Consider the following 17,282-nt stretch of genomic DNA (forward strand, 5'->3'; position numbering starts at 1 on the left):
CCCTGTTATTCTGGGTCCCCTCAGCGGCGGACTGTGCCTTGGTGGTCGCCTGAGATCGCTGAAGCGATTAAAGCTCGCCGGCGGGCGCTCCAGCGTCACAAGCGACATCCCTCAATCAAACACCTTATCGCCTTCAAACGGCTGCGTGCGCGAGCCCGCCGCATTATCCGCCAACGCAAGCAGGAGTGCTGGGAGCGGTATGCGTCCACCATTGGCCTCCATGCCACTCCATCGCAGGTCTGGGCCAAGATTTGCCACCTCTATGGCTATCGGACACCTGTCAGTGTCCCTGCGCTCTCACTGAATGGAGCAGTTTGTACTGACTCAGACGTCATTGCAAACCGCTTGGCAGAGCACTTTGCTCTGAATTCCGCTTCTACCAACTACCCCTTGGGCTTCCAGTCCATTAAGGAGCGGATAGAACGTCGGAGTCTTTCTTTTCGCACCCACCATACTGAATTTTACAATGTTCCATTCAGTGAGTGGGAATTTCGCAGTGCCCTCGCCACTTGTCCTGATACCGCTCCTGGGCCAGATAGCATCCACTCTCAGATGCTGAAACACCTTTCAGTGGACTGCCAGCAACGCCTCCTCGACCTTTACAACCGCATTTGGGTAGAGGGTGAGTTTCCGACGCAATGGCGGGAAAGTCTTGTTGTCCCCATTCTGAAACCGGGGAAGAACTCTTTGGAGGTGGACAGCTACCGTCCCATTAGCCTCACCAACGTTCTTTGCAAGTTGCTTGAACGGATGGTGAGCCAGCACTTAAATTGGGTACTGGAGTCTCGGGGCCTTCTGGCTCCGTCTCAGGGTGGGTTCTGTAAAGGCCGCTCCGCCTCCGACAATCTGGTAAGCCTGGAGTCGGCCATCCGTACTGCCTTTGCCCGCCATCAGCATCTAGTCGCTGTCTTTTTCGAGATGCGGAAGGCGTATGATACGACATAGCGTCATCACATCCTTTCTACACTTCATGGGTGGGGTCTTCGTGCACCTCTGCCGATCTATATCCGCAATTTTCTGTTGTATCGTACCTTCCGCGTGCACGTTGCGGCCTCATATAGTTTCTCCTGAGTCCAGGAGAACGGTGTGCCACAGGGTTCCGTTCTCAGTGTGTGTCTGTTTTTAATAGCTATTAACAGGCTCGCTGCGGCCGTGGGAAATAGTGTCTCCGCTTCCCTGTATGCTGACGACGTCTGCCTTTACTACAGCTCTATTGGCATTGCAGCTGCTGAACATCAGCTACAGGGCGCAATCCGCAAGACGCAGTCTTGGGCTGTAGCGCATGGTTTTCAGTTTTCGACAGCCATGACCTGCGTTATGCATTTCTGCCGGCGACGCACAGTTCACCCGGAGCCGCGGCTTTATCTTGACGGCAAGCTTCTTACAGTGGTGGAGTTACATAGGTTTTTGGGTGTGGTTTTTGATGCCCAGTTGACTTGGCTGCCTCATATTCGGCAGCTTAAACAGGCTGAGCCACACCAGGTTTACGAGCTCTCGACCAGTGTTTCCCTCGTTCTCGTCTGGTGATGGCTATCCAGGAGTCCCTGCATACTCTTGCGCATTGCGGCCGCTCTGTGGTCTTCGTGTGGACCCCAGGCCATTTTGGGATACCCGGCAATGAGAATGTTGACCGCCTGGCGAAAGAGACCACCAGTACACCATCTCTGGACATTGGCCTCCCGGAGACAGATTTGCGAGCGTTCCTACACAGCAAAATTCTGGACCTTTGGGACACTGAATGGCGCACCCTGCCTTCACGGAACAAACTCCGGGCCATCAAGGAGGCTACCGGTGTGTGGCGCTCCTCTTTGCGGGCCTCTCGCAAGGAGTCTGTTGTCCTCTGCCGGCTGCGCATTGGGCACACATGGCTGACGCACGGCCACCTATTGCGACGTGAGGACCCACCTTTATGTCGCTGTGGCTTCGTTTTGACAGTGGTCCACATTTTATTGGTCTTTCCACTTTTAGCTATGCTCAGGCAGTCATTCGCACTGCCTGACACGCTCCCTGCACTTTTAACAGATGACTCTGCTATGGCTGACTTAGTTTTATGTTTTATTCGGGCAGGGTGTTTTTATCATTTAATCTGAGTGTTTCTGTTTTATTTTATTGTTTTTTGTTGATTCTGGCCTTTGGCCTATGATTTTAAACTGAGTTTTTAATGTGTTCTCGGTGGTTGGCTTTTCCTTTTTTTATCCCCATGGTTGGCCAACCACCGCCACACTCTGTGTGGTTTTACTTTGTTTTGTCTGTTGTTTGTCTGAGTATCTCTTGTCCTGTGTCGTCTGCCGTCTTTCCTGTTGTTCGTTTTTCTTCTCTTTGGGTGGTTTTAGTTTTTTGGAAAAAGGGACCGTTGACCATAGCAGTCTGGTCCCTTTAATCCCCCAAACCAACCAACCAATCTTTTGCATGAGTGGTAACAGAATGGCAAGCATTACCATGAGACATGTACCTTCCAACACACTCTACAAAGTCATTTTCGTCAACACCTTAATCCTCTAAAATCTGATTAAACTTAAGTGAGTGAGTGATTTCTGTATCAGATAAAACTTGACAGATAATTTCTACCACAGTGACCATCATACTAAAGTTAAAAATGGAAAGCACATTTTGAGTAATGATGGTACAAAGGATTTTTCCGCACTGTGTGTCACATCTTGTAATTATGGAAATATGGGAGCAGGAAGCTATAATTGCTGTCCAAATCATCAAAAACAAAAGCAGCTACCTCATGCCCCGTATCCTGCGTGCCCCTTCCCAAACCTTGTTTTGTGTTTAGGTGATCTTTACATTGTTCTGCGAAAATGTGTATTTTCTTTTTGTAACTCTTTTGTATTTAATTCCTGTCACATATTTTTGTTTTTGTTTTTGTTTTTTCAGAACTGACTCTTAAGAATGTCGAGGCATTTATTCCACAAATACTATCAAAGATGCACATCGAATGTCTAATACATGGAAATGCTGATCGGCAGGTATGATGAAAACATCCTTTGTCCAAATATGAGTATACACATAGCCTTCTGTACAGATGTAGTTAAATTGTATGTGAAAATGTGCCTTTAACACTCAAAATAAAAAGAATACAGCAAATGTGACAATTTTTGCTTTTAGATTGCAGTGCCATAAATTAAGTAATGGGCAGACATGTCACGTGTTTGAGAATTTTCTGGACTTAGTGTAGGAAACACTTGTAAGCAACAAACTGAAAATAAGAGGCCATGATTTGAAGTTTCTATGACAGAAAAATAATACATTTATGGGAGACAGACAAGAGAAACAATTTTAAAATTGAAATGTGAGTTTACTAATAGAAAATCAGTTTTGTTGGGTGAAGTGAAATTTCTGTAGAACTGAAAGAATGTCTTCCAAGGAATCTGAGCAATTCATCATCAGTTATGCGAGTCTTGTGAGGAAATATTTTGAAATATAACTTCAAATCTCTCTCTCTCTCTCTCTTTCTTTTGCCCTCTCACAATCACATATTCAGATGTTAGCATTAACATTTTGATTGTTAAAACACATATATTACATATTCAGTTTTTTTTTTTACTTTTTTTATTTCGATCTAATACAACATTATAGTTGTTACCCGTATTTGGATTTTGATAGTCTTCTGGCTTCAATTTCCTCTCTGATGTTGCTCTTTTGACTCTCTCATTCTATGTTCTTTTCAGGCAACCCATTATTCTTCTATTAGGTGGCATAGATTCCATCACCATCCCAAGCCGTCTGCTCTCACTACACAGCATATGTGCCCACACTGCCTGTTTAGCTTTACTTCAGTTGTATCCACTGCTTTGGTGCCCAAGTGTATTCTCTTATGTAGGTATTCATTTTTAATTTTATGTTATAGTGTCAGCTTACAGAAACACCTTGAAAACCCCCACCTCCATTGACAATGAATTCCTCTTAATTCTTTCATTTACTTTCCAAGGTTCTTTTGCATATGTTGCTATACTTCATAGGACTTTATCATCAAATTTGTGCCACAAGCCTATTGCTGGCAGTACTGTTACGCTTTTTGAGCATGCCCTACAGTGTGTCACATGTTAAGACTTGCCGGAATGGATTAATGACTAAGAACATATTTTCTCATGAGGTGATTATTCAACTAAAGCAATTTTTTTAATCGTACAATATTGTAACTGTAGGAGTTGTGGTTAGTACTATGTGTGAAATTTGGGATGATTTGCAGAGGGCATCACCATCCACAATTGCTTATCTGAAGAATTGAATCAGCTTCATTTGCATGAAACATTTAAAATTGTACTGTTTTTGAATGAGAGTAGATGCACAATAAAAGTAAAGACTGTGGTGCAAGCCAGTGACTGGGCTATTTGTTTGACTGTAGACAAAGTACAGCCTTTCTTCACTGCATCACTAGGAGGGGGAGACTGGCAGGCCCATTGCCCTGGTTGCCTTTTACCCCAGGGAAGGGTACCCAGTACTCGTTTGATAACAGACTGAGTGGACCTAGGCTGTCTCAAGGGGGGGGGGGGGGGGGGGGGGGGGGGAGCGGCATGAGCAAAAATCTCCATTTTTATCTGGGATTGAAAACAAGACATTCAGGACAGGAGACTAGTGCTCTCTCCATTAGACTACCATTTCCCCCTAAGTGCACAATATGAAGTTCAAAACTGTATCCCATATCTGTTGGTGGTAGCACTATGTGAAGGAATAATTCTTTCTTGTGCCATCCGTCAAGTCATGCAAAATGTAGCTTGTTCTGTTTACTACTTGTTGCACCCTTACAAAAGCAGCAAAGAAAATGCCTTTAGCTGTTAGTTACAAATTAAATACACTGACAGAAAAAAATGAAAACACCAAAAAATAATGGAGAGTAATGAAATTTTGGGTATACATTTGTGTAAGTAACATACTTAAGTGATCAACATTGCAAAATCACACATGCGGGCACGAGATAAGCTGTTACAAATGTGAAATGCTGGTATATTAATAACCAGTGTAAACGCCACAACGTTGAATGCAAGCATGCAAACGTGTGTGCATTGTGCTGCACAGGTGCTGCCTGTCAGTTTGTGCGTTGGAGTTCCATGCCTGTTGCACTTGTTGGACATCAGACATAGACAACATGTCAACATTCTGTAGAGCATATTGAACTACAACAGCAGTATGTGAGCGAGCATTATCTTATAGGAAAATACCCCCTGGAATGTTGTTCATGAATGTCAACAAAACCGGTCATTTCACCAGATCAACGTACAAATTTGCAGTCAGTGTATGTGGGACAACTGAAAGAGTACTCCTGCTGTCATATGAAATCGCACTGCAGACCATAACTCCAAGTGTAGGACCAATGTGCCTAGCACGCAGACAGATTGGTCGCTGGCCCTCAGCGGGCCGCCTCCTAAACAACACATAGCTACGCTGGCACCAAGGCAGAATGAGCTTTCATCAGAAAAAAATACTTCCACCCTGGCCTCTAGTAAGTTTTCACTCGACATCGCAGCTATTTCGGAGCTATCCTTGAAGTAACTGATACGTAACAGTTTGTTGTGTCACTGGTGACAGCTGCTGCAGATGCAGTATGAAGTGCCAGAGCCACATGCTGAACGGAATGGTCTTGTTGTTGTTCTTGTCGTTGTCTTCAGTCCTGAGACTGGTTTGATGCAGCTCTCCATGCTACTCTATCCTGTGCAAGCTTCTTGATCTCCCAGTACCTACTGCAACCTACATCCTTCTGAATCTGCTAAGTGTATTCATCTCTTGGTCTCCCTCTACGATTTTTACCCTCCACGCTGCCCTCCAATGCTAAATTTGTGATCTCTTGATGCCTCAAAACATGTCCTACCAACCGATCCCTTCTTCTAGTCAAGTTGTGCCACAAACTTCTCTTCTCCCCAGTCCTATTCAATACCTCCTCATTAGTTACGTGATCTATCCACCTTATCTTCAGCATTCTTCTGTAGCACCACATTTCGAAAGCTTCTATTCTCTTCTTGTCCAAACTAGTTATCGTCCATGTTTCACTTCCATACATGCCTACACTCCAAACAAATACTTTCAGAAACGACTTCCTGATACATAAATCTATATTCGATGTTAACAACTTTCTCTTCTTCAGAAACGCTTTCCTTGCTATTGCCAGTCTACATTTTATATCCTCTCTACTTCGACCATCATCAGTTATTTTACTTCCTAAATAGCAAAACTCCTGTACTACTTTAAGTGTCTCATTTCCTAATCTAATTCCCTCAGCATCACCCGATTTAATTTGACCGCATTCCATTATCCTCGTTTTGCTTTTGTTGATGTTCATCTTATATCCTCCTTTCAAGGCACTGTCCATTCCGTTCAACTGCTCTTCCAAGACCTTTGCCGTCTCTGACAGAATTACAATGTCATCGGCGAACCTCAATGTTTTTACTTCTTCTCCATGAATTTTAATACCTACTCCAAAATTTTCTTTTGTTTCCTTTACTGCTTGCTCAATATACAGATTGAATAACATCGGGGAGAGGCTACAACCCTGTCTCACTCCTTTCCCAACCACTGCTTCCCTTTCATGCCCCTCGACTCTTATGACTGCCATCTGGTTTCTGTACAAATTGTAAATAGCCTTTCGCTCCCTGTATTTTACCCCTGCCACCTTCAGAATTTGAAAGCTTTCTCTAAGTCTACAAATGCTAGAAACGTAGGTTTGCCTTTTCTTAATCTTTCTTCTAAGATAAGTCGTAAGGTCAGTATTGCATCACGTGTTCCAACATTTCTACGGAATCCAAACTGATCCTCCCCGAGGTCCGCATCTACCAGTTTTTCCATTCGTCTGTAAAGAATTCGCATTAGTATTTTGCAGCTGTGACAAGTTAAACTGATAGTTCGGTAATTTTCACATCTGTCAACACCTGCTTTCTTTGGGATTGGAATTATTATATTCTTCTTGAAGTGTGAGTGTATTTTGTCTGTCTCATACGTCTTGCTCACCAGCTGGTAGAGTTTTGTCATGACTGGCTCTCCCAAGGCCGTCAGTAGTTCTAATGGAATGTTGTCTACTCTGGGGGCCTTGTTTCGACTCAGGTCTTTCAGTGCTCTGTCAAATTCTTCACGCAGTATCTTATCTCCCATTTCGTCTTCATCTACATCCTCTTCCAATTCCATAATATTGTCCTCAAGTACATCGCCCTTGTATAAACCTTCTATATACTCTTTCCACCTTTCTGCCTTCCCTTCTTTGCTTAGAACTGGGTTGCCATCTGAACTCTTGATATTCATACACGTGGTTCTCTTGTCTCCAAAGGTCTCTTTAATTTTCCTGTAGGCAGTATCTATCTTACCCCTAGTGAGATAAGCTTCTACATCCTTACATTTGTCCTCTAGCCATTCCTGCTTAGCCATTTTGCACTTCCTGTCGATCTCATTTTTGAGACGTTTGTATTCCTTTTTGCCTGCTTCATTTACTGCATTTTTTATTTTCTTCTTTCATCAATTAAATTCAGTATCTCTTCTCTTACCCAAGGATTTCTACTAGCCCTCGTCTTTTTACCTACTTGATTCTCTGCTGCCTTCACTACTTCATCCCTCAAAGCTACCCATTCTTCTTCTACTGTATTTCTTTCCCCCACTCCTGTCAATTGCTCCTTAATGCTCTCCCTGAAACTCTGTACAACCTCTGGTTCTTTCAGTTTATCTAGATCCCATGTCCTTAAATTCCCACGTTTTTGTGGTTTCTTCAGTTTTAACCTACAGGTCATAACCCATAGATTGTGGTCAGAGTCCACATCTGCCCCTGGAAATGTCCTACAATTTAAAACCTGATTCCTAAATCTCTGCCTTACCATTATATAATCTATTTGATACCTTTTAGTATCTCCAGGATTCTTCCATGTATACAACCTTCTTTTATGATTCTTGAACCAAGTGTTAGCTATGATTAAGTTATGCTCTGTGCAAAATTCTACCAGATGGCTTCCTCTTTCATTTCTTAGCCCCAATCCATAATCACCTACTATGTTTCCTTCTCTCCCTTTTCCTACTGACGAATTCCTGTCACCCATGACTATTAAATTTTCGTCTCCCTTCACTACCTGAATTATTTCTTTTATCTCATCATACATTTCTTCAATTTCTTCGTCATCTGCAGAGCTAGTTGGCATATAAACTTGTACTACTGTAGTAGGCATGGGCTTCGTGTCTATCTTGGCCACAATGATGGGTTCACTATGCTGTTTGTAGTAGCTTACCCGCACTCCTATTTTATTATTCATTATTAAACCTACTCCTGCATTACCCTTATTTGATTTTGTATTTATAACCCTGTATTCACCTGACCAGAAGTCTTGTTCATCCTGCCACCGAACTTCACTAATTCCCACTACATCTAACTTTAACCTATCCATTTCCCTTTTTAAATTTTCTAACCTACCTGCCCGATTAAGGGATCTGACATTCTACGCTCCGATCCGTAGAACGCCAGTTTTCTTTCTCTTGATAACGACGTCCCCCTGAGTAGTCCTCGCCCGGAGATCCAAATGGGGGACTATTTTACCTCCGGAATATTTTACCCAAGAGGACGCCATCATCATTTAATCATACAGTAAAGCTGCATGTCCTCGGGAAAAATTATGGCCGTAGTTTCCCCTTGCTTTCAGCCGTTCGCAGTACCAGCACAGCAAGGCCGTTTTGGTTAATGTTGCAAGGCCAGATCAGACAATCATCCAGACCGTTGCCCCTGCAACTACTGAAAAGGCTGCAGCCCCTCTTCAGGAACCACATATTTGTCTGGCCTCTCAACAGATACCCCTCCGTTGTGGTTGCACCTACGGTACGGCCATCTGTATCGCTGAGGCACACAAGCCTCCCCACCAACAGCAAGGTCCATGGTTCATGGGGGGTTCTTATCTCTCAGTAATGCCATGTGGCCAACTGGAATCCACTCCTCTTGCGACTGTACATTGTCGTGAACACCATTGTCAGCAGTTGTGTATAGTGGCTACATTCCTGCCAAGTCTTTCTGTAATATTATGGAAGGAACATCCAGCTTCTCGTAGCCTTATTACACGACCTCATTCAAACTCAGTGAAGTGGTGATAATGGCATCTTTGTTGCCTTAAAAGCATTCTTGACTAATGTCAACTCACCACGTCCAATCTCAAAGGTAACTAATGCTCGTGACTGTTTCAGTTTGCATTTAAAGCAAATCTGGTTTCCATCCTCATAGTGGCACCCACAGCTCATGATCTATTGGCTAGCGTTGCTGCCTCTGGATCACGGGGTCCCGGGTTCGATTCCCGGCCATGTTGGGGATTTTTTCCTACTGGGAGACTGGGTGTTTGCGTTGTCCTAATCATCATAATCATCATCATCATCATTATTCATGACAGTGGCTAGATTGGATTGTGTCAAAATTGGACTGTGTAAAAATTGGGACTTTGTACAGGCACCGATGACTGCGCAGTTAAGTGCCCCACAAATCAATCATCATCATCCTCTTCTTAGTGGTGCTATTAACACCACTCTTATGTGACTGGCATGAAATTTCAGTAGACATCATCTTTCAGATGTAAAAACATGCCTACCAACTTTTGTTTATGGCACACAGCTCTTTCTTAGTGTTGAGATTTCTTTTCCATCAATGTATTTGACGTGTTGGACAGACAGAGACAGAATTTTGCAGTTCTGAAGCTGTTTCTGTGTGGTTAATTTGAAAGATACTTTGTGCTACCACAAACAATGAGGCCAATTTTAAATTTTCTGTGGCTGTTCTAAATCTGATGAATATTATTAAAATATGAACTAAGACAGAAAACCACAAGTGTGATCGCCAGTAAACCAAACACAAAACAAGGAACTGTAGTACCAGATTAAAGTTCAGTAAAAATTCAACAACGGGTGATACTTTTTGTGAGTAATAATTTTACTGTCACCTTGCAAGTCATCTATAAAATCAGGAGATACCCTGTGTTTTTGGGATATGCAAACAGTAGTCAGATAAATAATTGAAGCTCTCAAGCTGTGTTGCATATGCAAAATTAACTGTTTTTCATCATAAATTTAGTAGCAGCTATTAAATGTACGTTATGTTGGCTACATATGGCATTTTAATCATGTAGCTGGTTATATAGTCAACAAATTAGTAATCTGGATGTTGTGCTTAGAATCAATTCTCTTCCACTTTTGTCTTGGTAACAATGCAGTATTGTAGTTTATTAAGTTATAATTTCTGAAGTTACTTTAATGAAATGTCAGATACTTAGCAAGTAATATATATGATTTATCCTAGATAACTGTGATTCTTGTTGCACACAGAGGGCATTGGAGCTGGTACACCTCGTAGAGGACCGTCTGATGTCGTCGGTGTCCTTATGACCATTACTGCCCCGCCAGCTTCTGCGCCACAGAGAACTCCAGCTGGTGGATGGTACTGCTCTTTCACATACTTTTCATAGTGTCGATATGAAAATTAACTTGAGAAAACTGTAACATTACTGGGAGACAGATTGCCTGGCCAGTACTAACCTTATAAGTAACTGCAGTCAGCCACATATAAAAGTAGAAAAAACTCTTAGCTTCCAGAACTTTTGTTTTTTTCCTCTTGTCTTTTCCACTTTCATCATAGTTCTTAATAATCAAAGCAGTATATGGCTGACTTTTTTAACAGTGAAGTTGGCTGTATACTGCTTTGATTACTGCAGGAGCATTTTCTGTACATGGGCTATTGCCTTTGTCACACTTAAAACGTGGATGGTTTGAACATGGACACAGGTGTTTGAAACTAGTCACCATCAAGAAATAAAAAAAAGATACTTCTTAGTGCAACTTATGATGAAACTACAACCATTTATTTCAATCTGCATCTATGTGTATCCTCGGCCTCCTTCCGTGTGGGTCATACTCATCCTGGGATTTGGGTGAGCTACCTGTCTTTTTTAACCATGCCGAACCAATCTCACTCTTCCATGAAGGAAGAACTATTTAGTCCAAGAGATTGGTAATGTGTAACTTTTACTTAAATGAGCATATTGCCAGTACTACACATTTCATCTTTCACTATCAATTGTGTATCATAATTTGTGTTTTCTCAATTGAATTTTCATTTAATACAGTCGCCATTGTAATTCACACTAAATCAGTTAGCTTGGAAGGAAACAGCATTCTCAAAATAAAGTTAAATTCTCTGAAAAGGGACAGATTGAAGTAACTTTACCACTAAGAAATTCAATAAAAATCATCACTTTAATAAAAAAAATGCTCTTTTTACTGCAATTTAACTCTTTTAGTACAGTGTTAATTTAGTTCAGTAAAATACATTTTCTTCATGCTTCTTGTTCTACAAGCAGTAGTATAATTCCTTTTTAAGAAGTCTCTGAAATCCTTGACAGTTAATTGCTTCAGTTTGGTATTTCTTAGCTTAATGCTCACATTTCTCATTGATGATTACACAGTGGAGTTTGACTGCCTCAGATATAGGTCACAAGAACAGAGAATTTGTAAGTCATCCTTAAAGTTACTTTTACAAGTTAAAATTAAGTGTGTCACTTTTTCTTCTTATGTTCATTTTTATTTGCGTTCTAGGTTGTAATTTTGTTTTCGAAGTAAACAATGCCCTGCATCGTAGCTCCTGCATTGAAGTTTATTATCAGTGTAATCTTCAGTCAACAGAAACAAATATGTTACTGGAGCTATTAGTCAAAATTATTAATGAACCCTGTTTCAATATTTTAAGGACAAAGGTAATATTGTTTTTTCTTCCTTAATTGTAATTTTTTTACAAACTATGTTAAGTTAATCATAGAATCACATGCAAAATTATTATTTCCTTTAGGAGCAGTTAGGATACATTGTATCTAGTGGCATTCGAAGATCTAATGGAGTTCAAGGTCTTCGAGTGATAGTACAGTCTGACAGACATCCAGAGTATGTGGATCAAAGAGTGGAAACATTCATAACATCTATGGAGGTATGTCGGTGATGAGAAGCTATTTACATAGATTTAGAGAATTTACAGTAACAGGAGCTTTTATCTTCCGTGCAACTGTGGTCTTTCCACAATCTTTGTGAATTGTTAATGCCACTTCCTTTTCTTCATCTGATGTGTTCCCCCCGGAGGGGCTCACAACTCTTAATGAGCAGAAGTTGGGAGCAAATTTGGCACTTCTTATCCCAAGTTGCTTACATCTCGTAAGTGCCTCAGCATAATGCATGGGACAACTTATCACCATAAACTTACACAATAATTACATGGAGAACTACAGCCTAACTTCTTCTGCCTTCTCTTTTGCTGATGAAGGCTAAGGCCGAAAGCTTTATGTAAGTGTCTTTTAATTGTGCCTGTCTGCAATTTAATGTGTCTTCTGTGCGATAAGTAGCAATCTGGCTTTTCCTACACTGTTGACTCATCATCATCATCATCATCATAAACTGTGGAAATTCACCCATTTGCTTTAGCTGGTGGGAAGATCATTTTAGGGATACCTACTTGCCATGTTTTAAAAAAAGAGTTCAAAATACAAGAACATAATGCTTATGTCCTGTACAAGTGATGACAAATTTCACGTAAGTTGCGACCAGGCACCATACACAGCAAACAAAGTGTGTTCACTCTCCCTCTTCAACTCTAGACCCAAATAGCCTACCAAGCACACACCACCAGGGAAAAGATGGTCTTTTCCTCTATTGTCCCTTCTACATCTACTTTAAGGACCTTGAGCAGAGTAGTGTCCTCCTTGACGGATGCGTCCTGTAGGAAGACTGCATCCTATATCCAGACACACCCCACAGACCACCACTGTCCCCCATCCCAAAAACAGCCAGTGGTCAAATGAGGTGCGGGAAATGGGCTGTAGAATGAGCTGTTCATCTTCAGTTCCAGAAATATGCCCAGATGTGTCCTGACCTTGAACTACAGCTCCAAAAGGACAAGAAGAGAGAGGAAGAAACTGAAGGGAAACACGGGCCTGGTAACCCCAACAGCTCGGGTCCCCTAATGCCACCTACGGAAAACATGCATATTGACAACAATCCCCCACAATAGGTGTTACCAGCTCACATTGAATTGCAACATATATTTTTACCACTTCCACTACCCCTAAAAAATGAACGATTATTCAATGTAACTGTAATAGCAACTTTTACCACCCTGCTGAACTTAAAACACCTACTACCGCTCCACCCAGCGATTAGTATATTTCTATAGGATACCTGATTCCCAAAACTACTCACTTATTCTCAAACATTACAAAGCATATTACAAAAAATCAAGCTGACCCTGGGAGGGTATTGGATATGATTCGACATTGCTCCATGAGACCAATACTTCGCTGTAATCTGTACCTGTGAACACATATTGATCTCACATTCTGTAACATTTATCTACCTTCAGCTGACCACTGATTTGATCTAGCAACTACCTCCTCCTCTACTCATTGTAGTAGGGGATTTTAATGCTCACAATCCTTCATGGGGCTACTCCAAATTCCCTTAGCAGGGTATTGCACAGTTTTAATTTTTGTGTTTCAAGATCCAGATCTCCCAGTGTATGATGCATTCTCAGCTGCTGATCTATCAGTCTGTAGCCCAGGTTTCAGCTGTTCATTTACTAGAAGGCACATGGTGGGACAGCGTCTATTTTCTGATTGTTCTTTCTTTAGCACTCTGATACTCATCAAAACACCCTTCATATTTGAACTTAAAGTATGCCAAGGAGAAAGTGAATTATCCTACAGTATACCACAGTTGCTAAATTACAGGTGCTAGAAGCAGCGATATTTCTTTCCTCAGCATACCACTGCTGAAAACCTATACGCTATTGGAATCATCAAATAACTTCAGCCACCAAAAATTGCAGAAAGGCACTCCAGCAACATAAACAGTGTCTATCAATGGATACATTTATGATCTTCAAAAGGCTCTGTGCCTTATCCTGTTAATTAAAAAACACAAGAAGTTGTGTTGGAAAATATTTGTAATGACTATTGGGACCTATACTCGTCCCTCTCAAGGAAGGGGCAAACCACACTGCATTTATGGGTACCAGTTATCTTCTAATATCTGTAGCATCAACCAGGATGTTGACATTCAGTTGACATCTAAATCAATCCTGAACAACTAGGAGTGCACTTTGCCCCAAGCTTCAGCACCTGAACGTTACTCTCCCACCTTCCACTTCCATGAAAGATGTGTGGAGAACATTTACCTATTTTTTGAGTCTAGATCCTGAGAAGCATCGAATGATCTGTAACAATGAATGGGAACTCCTCAGTGTGTTGATACCGGTGCCGCGTCATAAAACAGCTACAGGCCCAGATCACACACAGGACCATGTGGTACAAGGGTGGGCGCCCCACTCCCACCCTGCTCCTTTTCCTAGTGGACTAAAAGTATAGTTATCTCAGTTTTGAAATTGGTAAAGAAGCCTCACAAGTTGGACAGTTATCACCCTATTCATCTTACAATGTTATGCAAGCAGTTCAAATGAATGGTGAACAGAATTTATTTCTGCTCTTGAGACTAAGGGAATTCTCTAAAAGGTTCAGAGTGGATTTGGGGAGGGCTGGTTTACTGAGGACCACCTAATTAATTTATCATTCGCTGCCAGAATGGCCTTCATCTTGGTTCCTTTTTTTTATGACCTGTGAAAAGCCCATGCCTGAGTGGCAGCATCATATTCTCACTACTCTACATGTGTGGTACCATAGAGCTGCCCACCTGCTTTTATCCACAATTCTCTGTCTTTTTGGCCCTTGTGCATTCAAGGAAACACAGCCTTATATACAAAAAAAAAAAAAAAAAAGAGGAAACCACAATCCCACAAGGCAATAGAGCTCTTTCTCTCATGACAATTAATAGACTTACAGAAGCTGTGAGCCATACACTATATGTAGGCTTCTGCATCTATCACAGTTCTTAAAAAATATGTGTAGTGCAGAGCACCAACTATGGGGCCATAAAGAAAACTGAACCTTGAGAATTCACTGATGGCTTCCAGATCATCACTTGCAAAGTACATGTAATACACTTTTACGAGGCAGAATTGCCCACTGATACCAAGACCTTTATTTACACAGAGAGTTATGTAAGGAGGTTAGAAGCATAACCACTTTCTAGGACTAGTTTTTTATGGTAACAAGGGGAGGATGCAGGACGGGTCCCACCAGTTTGGCTCAAACTCTGAGTAGAAGCAGGTAGGTGACACTTTAAAGTTCATAGAATATCTTACCTGAGGGGGTCATAGGAAACCAAAATCACTCCTAAAGGAGTTTTTGAATAGTTTCTGAGGAATTTTTTAGCAACAGTGGCCAAGTTGAAGTAGTGTGGCTCAGTCGTCAAGCGCACCAGCTGGCAATTCAGGCTTGGATTTGATTCTCGGTACTACTCCCTGCCCACCCAAGTCTTGCAATGTTACACTATTAATTATAAAATTATTAGAATGTTTTTAAAAAGTTCAGGGTGCACTGAGGTGATAAATATCAGAGGATAGATCCCAGTATCATGTCGGGCCTCCTTTTGCCCAGTGTAGTGCAGCAACTCGATGTGGTGTGGACCTAACAAGTTATTGGAAGTCTCCTGCAGAAATATTGAGCTATGATGGTGTCCTTAATTGTGAAAGTGTTGTCAGGCAGGATTTTGTGCATGAAATGACCTCTCGATTATGTCCCATTTATGTTGGACGGGAGTCATGTTGAGTGATCTGGGTTTCCAAAGACAAACCCATTCTCTTAAATTGTCCAGAATGTTCTTCAGACCAGTCACAAACAATTATGATCTGGTGACATGGTTCACTGTCATCCATAAAAATTCCATTGTCATTTGTAACAATGTTATAAAAAGGAAAGTTGCTACTCACCATATAGCAGAGATGCTGGATTGCGGATAGGCACAACAAAGAAGACTGTCACAAATAAGCTTTCGGCTAGCAAGGTCTCCATCAAAATTATTTACACACACACACACACACACACACACACACACACACACACACACACTGCGATTTCCGGCAACTGAAACCACAGTTGTCTGAGACTGCAGTCATATGTGTGTGTGTCGTGTCTGCGTGAGTGTGTATGTGTGTCGTTTGTGTATTTTTGACGAAAGTCTTGCTGACTGAAAGCCTATTTGTGACAGTACTTTTGTTGTGTCTACCTGCAAGTCAGCATCTCTGCTATATGGTGAGTAGCAATTTTTCTTTTCATAATATTCTTACATTCCATATTGGATTTTTCATTGTTGTTTGTGAATATGAAGCCCATGAATGGCTGCAAATAGTCTCCAAGTAGTCAAACATAACCAATCACCGTCAGTGATTGGTCCAGTTGTTTCACAGGACCCATTCAATTCCATCGACACGCATCCATTGCCAGCTTGCACAGTGCCTTGTTGACAACTTGAATGTGTGGCTTTGTGGGGTCTGTGCCACCCTTGAACCATACCATTAGCTCTTACTAACTGAGGTCAGGACTCAGCTGACCAGGCCACAATTTTCAGTCAGCTAGTTCCAATCGTCAAAAGCCCAGGAGAGGTGCTGCAGGTGATGTCGTGCTGGTAGCAGAGGCACTAGTATCAGTCAGCTGCTGCTGTCGCTCGTGAATGCGAAATTTCACTGCACTTTCCAAATGGATATGTTCATTGTACATCCCACACTGGTTTCCGCAATTTTTTTACTGTGTTGCATGCCTCTTAGTGCTGATAACTCTATATTAATGCCACTGCGTTGTCTGTGATGAGAGGTGATACTTGGTATTTGATATTGTCGGCACACTCTTGACGCTGTGGATCTAGGAATATTAAATTCCCTAATGATTTCCAAAATGGATGATCTCATGCATCTAGCTCAACTACCATTCCACATTCAATGTCTGTTCAGTCCCCGACCACAATTGTCTGAAATCTCTCTATATGAATCACCTGAATACAAATGACAGATCTGCCAATGCACCACCCTTTTATACCTGGTGCATGCTATACTACCACCATATGTATATGTGCTTATCATTGTCCTGTGACTTTTGTCACATCAGTGTATATGCATAAAATTAGTATATTCAGTTATTATTGGTTTTTGTCTGGAGCTTACACAAATTTAATTAAAGAGAATTACACCAGATGTGTTTTGCTTTTATTTATAAAGCATCTTCTATGGCTATTCTGCAAACTGGATACGCACCTTTGTAGATTTTTGGTTGTTTTAGATTAAAAACAGTGTTTTGCCTATAAAGCTGGAGTACAAGTTACTTAACGTATTCTTTATATATTATCCAAATTGCTGCTTCTTCCCTCCTTGTTAGCAGTGGTTGATGTTGAATGACTTTGTGGGGGGGGGGAGGGAG

General features: G+C 41.6%; 1 protein-coding gene across 1 annotated transcript in view; it reads left to right on the top strand.

Annotated features, from left to right (window-relative positions):
* The window catches only part of LOC126278967 (insulin-degrading enzyme), a 164,673-nt gene that overhangs the window by 131,279 nt on the left and 16,112 nt on the right, over positions 1-17,282 (top strand). Inside the window, 4 exon segments of the mRNA XM_049979260.1 lie at positions 2,881-2,972; positions 10,267-10,378; positions 11,533-11,690; positions 11,783-11,917. Of these exon segments, the coding sequence (XP_049835217.1) occupies positions 2,881-2,972; positions 10,267-10,378; positions 11,533-11,690; positions 11,783-11,917 (497 nt within the window).

This window comes from Schistocerca gregaria, chromosome 6 (genome assembly GCF_023897955.1).
Source record: "Schistocerca gregaria isolate iqSchGreg1 chromosome 6, iqSchGreg1.2, whole genome shotgun sequence".
Taxonomy (NCBI): domain Eukaryota; kingdom Metazoa; phylum Arthropoda; class Insecta; order Orthoptera; family Acrididae; genus Schistocerca; species Schistocerca gregaria.